This window comes from Nuphar pumila, chromosome 16 (assembly GCF_984573655.1).
Source record: "Nuphar pumila chromosome 16, dmNupPumi1.hap1.1, whole genome shotgun sequence".
Lineage (NCBI taxonomy): Eukaryota > Viridiplantae > Streptophyta > Magnoliopsida > Nymphaeales > Nymphaeaceae > Nuphar > Nuphar pumila.
Window position 1 is genome coordinate 70,479,776 of NC_143264.1, and position 8,393 is coordinate 70,488,168.

The window sequence follows — 8,393 nt, forward strand, 5'->3', positions numbered from 1 at the left end:
TCTCAATCTCAATCTCAAATAGAACGGCGAGGGTCTCGCGGTAGGGGGGGAGGTGAGGTAAATTGGAAAGGGAGGGAGAGTTGTAAGAATAAAAAGGGGTCGCCGACAGAGTAAATGAGAAGTTGATAAAAAGGCAGTGGCTGGTTGGTAGCTTTGTTTAAGCCTCCTCTCTCTCAGAGAGAAATCATACGGAAAGTAGATCTGGGGAGGTTGGTACTTCATCGTTTTTCTCTTAAAACATTTAAAACCTGTTTCTGTTTCATAGTATGGTAGTACAAGTCTCTCGCTCTCGTTTTGCTCCTTCTCTCTTGCTCTCTAAACTCAGCACGACCGTCTCTGACACCTCTTGTCCTATGTATTCTCTTTGCTTCCTTTTTGTTTCTCTCTCTTGCCCTCTTTGTTCATCTATATAAGTTTGGTTTTGATGGGGAGGGAGTTAACGTTGAGGTGGTGGTGGTGCAGAGTTGAATTCTGAAGTTTCTCTTCTTCTGCTCTCTGCAGATCTATTGCTTAGCTCTGGTGTTTGTGGGGAGTCTCGTGATTGGAAGATGTCGAAGTTATCCGTATCTGGGTATGCTCTGTTTCTGTTCTTTTAGCGTTTTTCTTGGTTGGTCTAGTTTGGTTACGATGGAAAGATTGGAACTTTGAGGACCAACAAGTGGATTTTGTGGGCTTTTTTGGTTTTAGCTCTGATCTTGGGTTTGGAGTTTGATTTCGAAATGAAAAGTAATTGTTGGGTTGTTAGATGGATAGTTGAATTTTTGGTTGCAGCTTTTGTTGATTGAACTTGAAGTAGTATGATGCAGATCTGGATCATTATTATTGCTTATACTTCATTCCACAAACAGAGAAGCAGTGGTGTTTCTTTCTCCCTTTTCTTAGTTTCCATTCTATATTCCAATCTGAATTTTGCTATGTATGGTAAAAGTTTGATGGTTCGAAAGGTGAATTTTTTATAGCCTGCAATTACTACTCACCGGATCTTGGTTGATTTCAAATTTCTACTCAATAGTTTTTGTTTGGTATATTGGTATATAGCCAGAAATTTTCTTTTTTATTTGTTTTTGTAAGATATCAGATCTTATGATGGGCAAAATGATCCTCAAGCTTTCACAGCTACCGGAACTATAATAATTCTATTTGTAATTTGATGTATATGAAATGAATTATTTGATTCACTTCATTTCTGGGTTGTCGTAGTTAAGCTTGTAACAGAATATTGTTACCATGCTGTTTTATGGCTTTGATGCAATTCGTTCCACAGAACCGATTACTGATCATGTTTACTTCTGCAGGTCTTGTCCCCATCCAATTTTGGTATGGAAAATCGAACAAGTGAATAACATATTCTTTTTTCATGATAGATCTGTCTCAGTTTGCAGAAATATCTTGCACTTTGAACTCATATTTAACTGATTTGAGCTTGGAATGCCGAATCATGTTGTCAATTTCTCAAAATCCTATTAGTCTGCCTATGTCACATGGATTCGGATATAGATACGAGGATATAACCTTTTCTATGGATTTCTCCATAAGAATTGTATGTAAAGAGATATTATACAGGGAGTAAAACTGGAGTGTCCATGTGAGTAGGTTTCAAAAAGCGTTTATTTCCAGGTTTGGATTGATCAAACGAGGAATTCACAGTTCTATTAAATAGCAACTAATATTTGTGAAGCCAATAAATTGAGACAATCACTAAATCATTAACTAGACCAACTCAAAGTCAGTCAATTATGAACTTCACTGATTGACCTCTTGTAAAATCACAATTTCACAGTAAGGTTCAGTAAGGGTTGTAAACTTGTAATCAACTTCTTGAATCTTCAGTAGTTTTGACAAAAAAAACAATTCACACATTATTCCTAAAGATACATTATGTGGAAAATATGTTTATTTAAGCATAAAACAATCTAGTTGAAATTCTTGTCCATCTGACCAATTCATAACGATTCAGTAGTGGGTTTTCTCATTCGTGTTATGGAATGTGTTGCTCTTCAAGTTATACATGGTAGAACAGTTATTCAACAAACAATCAGATTTTGGAGTTTTTTTTAATTCAAAAGTAGGAATATTAGATTGCCATGTTATGTTTACTGCTATTTGTTGCAGATTGCTGTATGTTACTTTGTCTTCTAGTTGATATTATTTGCCTGTACAAAATGAAAAAGGTGAAACAAGAATAAAGAAAAGAAGTTTATAGTTTGTATCGTTGCATGAGAGTTTTCTTGATGCAGAAGGATTACTCTCTATCCAGTGAAAACTTAAACATGTACTCTTTGCATCTGTGCACAAACAAATGCACGCACGTACATGTGGATACACATGCATGGACACATAGACATGCACAATTTTGTTTCTACATTGTCTGTAGGGATATGCTTCAGTTGCCAGAAAGTTCAGAATATGTTGATATTGGTTTGATGATTTATAGGTCAACTTTCTTATATGTTGATGCTTTTAATGGGATTCTTATTACTCTTGTAATATCTAAATCTTAATTGGCATTCTGGTGCCAATCATATTTGTTTTCTCTTTACATGCATTTTGTCATGATCATTTAATGCAATAAAACATTTGGTGGCCTGTTTTCTGATGAAATATATGTCAGCTTTTTCTTTTTCTTCAATTTGGCTAATAAATTTTTTTTGTAGATTGTTCTAACACAACCCATGCTTCCTGTGCAGGTACTTTGTATCTGAAAAGGTGAAGGGTAAAGAACCCAAGCCAGGGTCTTGTCCTGATAGAAAGTTCAGAACGCTTCCATTAACTGTGGTGGTTGTATTACTCTGTGCACTTTCATTCTATCTTGGTGGCATATTTTGCTCTGATAAGCATAGATTGTTGGAAAAGCAAGTGGTTGTAGCCTCACAACTCACTACAAAAGTTGCACTCCCTTCTCCTCAACTTAAACTTGTTGTTTTCCCTGAGTGTGGCATTGAATTTCAAGACTACACCCCATGCACAGACCCAAAGGTATCTATCATTGGTTTGGTAACTATTACATATTTTTGTTCCTTTTTACTGAATCTGCAATTGAGATATGCATCTGGGCTGGTAAACGAACTGAGCTACTCATAGCATGGGTTTGTTTGGTTCAATGAGTAGCTTCTTCAAGCTTGTAAAATGGCTCACTGAGCCTGAAGTGTGCTTTTTCTTTACAAGCTACTAAGCACAACAAGCTGATTCATGAAGAGGGGGTCACAATGGCTGGGGTAGACTCTGTGGCTAGCGTAAACGAGGCTTGAGGATTGAATGACAAGTTCATTTTAAACATTAGAATATAAAAGATGATTTATTATTTGAAACGAATTGGGACATGCTCATGGCGAGCATGTTCCCCAGTTTGAGATGGCTTTGAGCCTAGATGAACCAAGCCCAAACAGGCAAAGCTCAGCATTTGTCCGCTCTAATAGAAATCTGTGCAATTCTTCTGTCTCAGCTTGAGAATTTGCACCTTGTGACTCCTGTGGTGCACGCTTGCAGCTGCTTTCGGCTGAAAGGCATAAAAGCTTTTATGTTATTATATGATCATTAGTTCTGTGTAGTGGATAGTGCTTATAAATTTTCGTTGTTTCCCTCTCAGAGATGGAGGAAATACAGTGTCCATCGACTGTCCTTTATGGAGCGTCACTGCCCTCCACTGTTTGAAAGAAAAGAATGCTTAGTTCCTCCACCAAATGGATATAAGCTACCCATTAGATGGCCAAAGAGCAAGAATGAATGTTGGTACAGGTATTCTATTGTCTCATTTTATGTTTTTTCATTTGTAAGGATTGTTTCTTAGCATGTAGCTGCAATCTGGTTGATTTGTGCTTCACCTAGTTCTTGTTGCCGCTTTTGGCTTTGGCTAATCCCCCCCCCCCCCCCCCCGACACACACACACACTATATATATATATATATATATCCTGTGCATATGACTCATTTATTTTGTTTTGGTGTAGAAATGTACCTTATGACTGGATTAACAAGGAGAAATCAAATCAAAACTGGCTAAGAAAAGAAGGAGAGAAGTTTCTCTTTCCGGGCGGAGGTACCATGTTCCCCAAAGGAGTTGGTCATTATGTTGACCTCATGCAAGATTTGATCCCAGGAATTAAGGATAAAAGTATCCGAACAGCTCTTGATACTGGTTGTGGGGTGCGTGTCTATTGTCCCTGTTTCTAGAGATGGATTCATGCATGAGAATGCGTAGTTCAGGAATTATATGACCCCTATTTCTAGGGGTCAGTTAATGCATGAGAAGATGTGTAATACAGGCATTCACGTTGTATGAATTTTTATTTTACTGCATATTCCAGATATTATTTACTTATCACCAACCTTGCTTTTGTGTGTCTTTCTTTTCAGGTTGCTAGTTGGGGAGGTGACTTACTAGACCGTGGAATTCTAACAGTGTCCCTTGCACCAAGAGATAATCATGAAGCCCAGGTGCAGTTTGCTTTGGAACGTGGTATTCCTGCAATATTGGGAATTCTGTCTACTCAGCGACTGCCATTCCCATCAAACTCATTTGATATGGCTCACTGCTCCAGATGCTTGATCCCATGGACTGAATTCGGTATCTTTTCTTTCTGGCAAAATTCTTATTTTATATGGTTTATCCAAAGAAGTCTGTTCTCAGGTTTAGTCTTTTCATGAATAGATTTACAACAAATTGTAAAAGAGTAACATATATTATCATTTCTTGAGAAGCAACAAGAAAGGTCATAAGCTTTAAAATATTTCAGAATTCCCAAAATAGCGTAAAAAGTCGTGATGCTTTATTTTTCAAGATGACAGGTCTATTCATCCAAATGTGCAAATTGGTGAAAGGGTTTTCTTATAATTCAACAGGCAAAGAGACACCAAAGTCAAAGATGATCTTCATTTGCATAACCATGGTTGCTCATCATGCTGATTTCACAAATGAATTGTTTAAAGATTGCCAGGTTAATGCAAAATAAAAAGCCTTTCTGCTCTGAAGAAAGAAAAGTCAAAAAAAAAAAGAAATGGTACACAAGCATATATTCACCTACAATATTTGTTGCATACATTGCAATACTTGAAGAAACCAGCATAATGAGGGACTTGCTTTAGATGGTATGAAGATTAGTTGTAATTTCTGCCCAACAAATCACCTATAACTGCTGGTAAAGTGATGTGGCAATCAAGACCACAAATTCATCTGAACAAAAATTTATAGTGTGCGTTATATGCTGACTACAACTTTGACAAGCCACTAGCCACTTCACAGAGGAAGCAGATCAGGTCATGTTGAACATGAGCGTTTTTGCTCATGCCGACATCGTGGCCATCCGATTTGCATTTTAAAAAGCTCAAAAGTCAAGAAAACCACGTGGCATTCATCCAAAATGCAAACAGATGGCCACGATGTCGGCATGAGCAAAAACGCTCATGTTCAGCTTGACCTGATCTGCTTCCCTTCACAGAGGTTAATATGAAGCACTGAAATACTATTTTGTGATATCATAAAGTGCATACTGGATTAAAGCTGCAATGCAACGTTCTTGGAGGGAGGGAGGGAAGGAAGGAAACAAATGATAGACAGTTGTAGTTGTTATTGTGAATTATGTTGTTCTCTCCATGCATTGCTCTGCACTAAGTTTCCTGGTTGGGTTTGTGCACCTCAAAAAAAAAAAAGTGCACTTGCTCACACAAATATGTTTCTAAGAGATTTTCAAATTTTCATGGTGCTTAATCATGTTCCTAAGTTCATCCTGTTCTCAATCACAAAATATTGCTACTCTGACAATGAGATATTTTTTTTTTCCTGTTCAATGGTATCTCTTTTGGACTTCAGCAACTGTGATCCTTTTACCAGTCAATCTGATCTAATGAAATAATGGTTACCTAGAATGTAAATCTTGCTTTTTTTCCTCAGCAGTAGCTCATGGTCATGTTATATCTAGTTTGCTACTATGGATCGCACAATGATTGAGGGGGATATTTTCTTCTGGGGATATGTAACTTTAATGGTACAGAATGGTAAGAATGAGTGATGCTCAGGGAAGCTTGTGCACTTTTCTGGACTGTATTAGCGTTTAACTTTCTGTTTAGTTTCTAGGGGGATTCCAACATATCAATCACACTATGGGGCTCTCCTGATTCATTCATTTTCATTGTCAGGATTTTGAATTGGCATGTGCTGTGAAGGAAACAGTCTTGAGAATACTAGAGAAGTAAATTATCCTGTGAATGATCTGTTTTAGTCTATTTTTTTACTATAGGGACTATTCCTGGCTGTTTTACACTTTTACTTCCTAATTCGTGGCTCATTTTATGTCATGCCATCAGGCTTTTCCTTGGGTTTATTGATCTTGAAGATCAAATTATAGCAGTGACTTTTAGGATTTGTAGAACAAGAGGGAATCTTTGTTTTCCATGTTTCAGGCTTTATGGAAAACATGTTATGGAGCTTAAAAAATGATCTTGCTTTCAACTTCCCAAGCTATCATATTTACGAATTGGTGTGTTTTTATGATATTTTATGAGCTTCACCTTGTTAGATGAGAAATTGAATATATCCACTCTTCCATTTATTCACTATGTGCACTTTTTTAAATCTTTATCATTTGACAGGCAGTATATTAATACATGAAATGCCTTTTCAGGTGGAGTTTACCTTCTAGAGATACACCGCATACTTCGGCCTGGAGGTTTCTGGATCCTGTCTGGCCCCCCTGTAAACTATCAAAACCGTTGGCGTGGATGGAATACCACAATTGAAGATCAGAAAGCTGATTACGACAGTTTGCAGAGTCTGCTAACTAAAATGTGCTTTAAACAGTACAGCAAAAAAGAAGACATTGCTGTGTGGCAAAAATCCTCAGATAATAGCTGCTATGACAAACTGGCTAAGTCAGATTCCTATCTACCGAAATGTGATGATAGTTTTGAGCCAGATGCTGCTTGGTACGTCCCCCTCAGGCCCTGTGTAGTCGCTCCAGACCAGAACTTGAAGAAAACAGGATTAAAATCACTCCCGAAATGGCCACAGCGTCTTCATGTTGCTCCCGAACGAGTTAGTCTCATTCATGGAGGGAGTGCTGGTGCATTTAATCATGATGACTCTAAGTGGAAAGTCAGGGTGAAGCATTACAAGACTCTTCTTCCAGCTCTGGGAACTGACAAAATTCGCAATGTCATGGACATGAATACCCTGTACGGAGGTTTTGCTGCTGCACTGATTGATTCTCCGTTGTGGGTCATGAATGTCGTCTCTTCATATGGTATTAATACTCTCAATGTGGTCTTTGACCGAGGCTTGATTGGGGCATATCATGACTGGTAAGCTACTCAACTTACAGAACCCTGTGCTGTATGCATGTGTGTGCTTTTGTGTGACCTCTTATGCTTGTTCATCATTTCAGGTGTGAAGCATTCTCTACATATCCTCGAACATATGATCTCTTGCATCTTGATGGCCTTTTTACTGCTGAAAGTCACAGGTAATGTTAGATTATGTGTATATTTGCATTCAGTAAAATATTCACTCTTCTGCTTGTGCAAATTCTTTCTTCTGTTCTAAGTGATTGTAGTTGCAGTTTCCTTGATGTACTTCCTTGCATTTTACCTTTTTAGGTGCGATATGAAATACATGCTACTTGAAATGGATCGGATCCTAAGACCGAATGGCTATGTGATCATCCGAGAGTCTAGCCACTTTATGGAAACAATATCAAACATCGCCAAGGGAATGAGATGGGGCTGCCAGAAGCATGATACAGAATACAGCATGGAGCAGGAGAAGGTCATCATCTGCCAAAAGAAGCTTTGGTATTCCTCAAGCAAGTCGCAATAAAAGGATACTTTGATTTCTTCATCAGTATAAGAATATAAAAGGAGGAGAAAATAAAGGAGAAAGAAGAAAAATATGATTCGTTCATCAATTTATGATCCTTGGAGGAATGCAAGTTTCTACCAAGCTTTCCAAGTGCATAAATCCATTGGTTCCTGCAAACATGGAATACATAAGAACGTGAATATTGTTTACAAATCTATCTTAGAGCGAGTTTAATTCTTTATTCCTAATTTTCTCATATTCATTAAGGCATCCAAAGAGAAAAAACTCTCAGATCATTGTTAAATGAGTTAGTGGATGATGTTTGTTACCTTCAATTGTTTCCAGTTCAATGTTGATATTTGTGTTTCTATTCTGATTCGATGTTGATACTTTTGATATATATATATAGGAAAATGAAAACCTTCTCAATGGAAAACCCTTCCCAATGGAAGTTTCATTAGATTTTTGGGTTTTTTTTCAAAATTTTGTCCGTATGTGATCTATATCCTTGTTTTTATAGGAGTCGGTTCTTGGAGCATTTGATTTGGTGCATGGATAGATTTTTATAAGTTTCAAAATCAAATGGCATATAATTTTTATAAATT

The 8,393-nt window shown here is 37.4% G+C and overlaps 1 protein-coding gene across 1 annotated transcript; it reads left to right on the forward strand.

Annotated features, from left to right (window-relative positions):
* Nucleotides 1-291: 291 nt before the first annotated feature.
* On the forward strand, nucleotides 292-8,156 carry LOC149813479 (putative methyltransferase PMT20). Its single transcript, XM_089992325.1, has 9 exons — nucleotides 292-355; nucleotides 502-571; nucleotides 2,688-2,976; nucleotides 3,587-3,735; nucleotides 3,947-4,142; nucleotides 4,353-4,563; nucleotides 6,617-7,292; nucleotides 7,376-7,453; nucleotides 7,587-8,156. The coding sequence occupies exons 2-9, from the start codon at nucleotides 549-551 to the stop codon at nucleotides 7,804-7,806; spliced, it is 1,842 nt and encodes a 613-aa protein (XP_089848451.1). The 5' UTR covers nucleotides 292-355; nucleotides 502-548; the 3' UTR covers nucleotides 7,807-8,156.
* Nucleotides 8,157-8,393: the final 237 nt, after the last annotated feature.

What these genes read in the sequence shown, in the direction of transcription:
- LOC149813479 (XM_089992325.1), top strand. Translation starts at nt 549, where the DNA reads ATGTCGAAGTTATCCGTATCTGG. An exon ending in TCGAAGTTATCCGTATCTGG is followed by an intron (nt 572 to 2,687) that starts GTATGCTCTGTT and finishes CTTCCTGTGCAG; the next exon opens with GTACTTTGTATCTGAAAAGG. An exon ending in GATCCCATGGACTGAATTCG is followed by an intron (nt 4,564 to 6,616) that starts GTATCTTTTCTT and finishes ATGCCTTTTCAG; the next exon opens with GTGGAGTTTACCTTCTAGAG.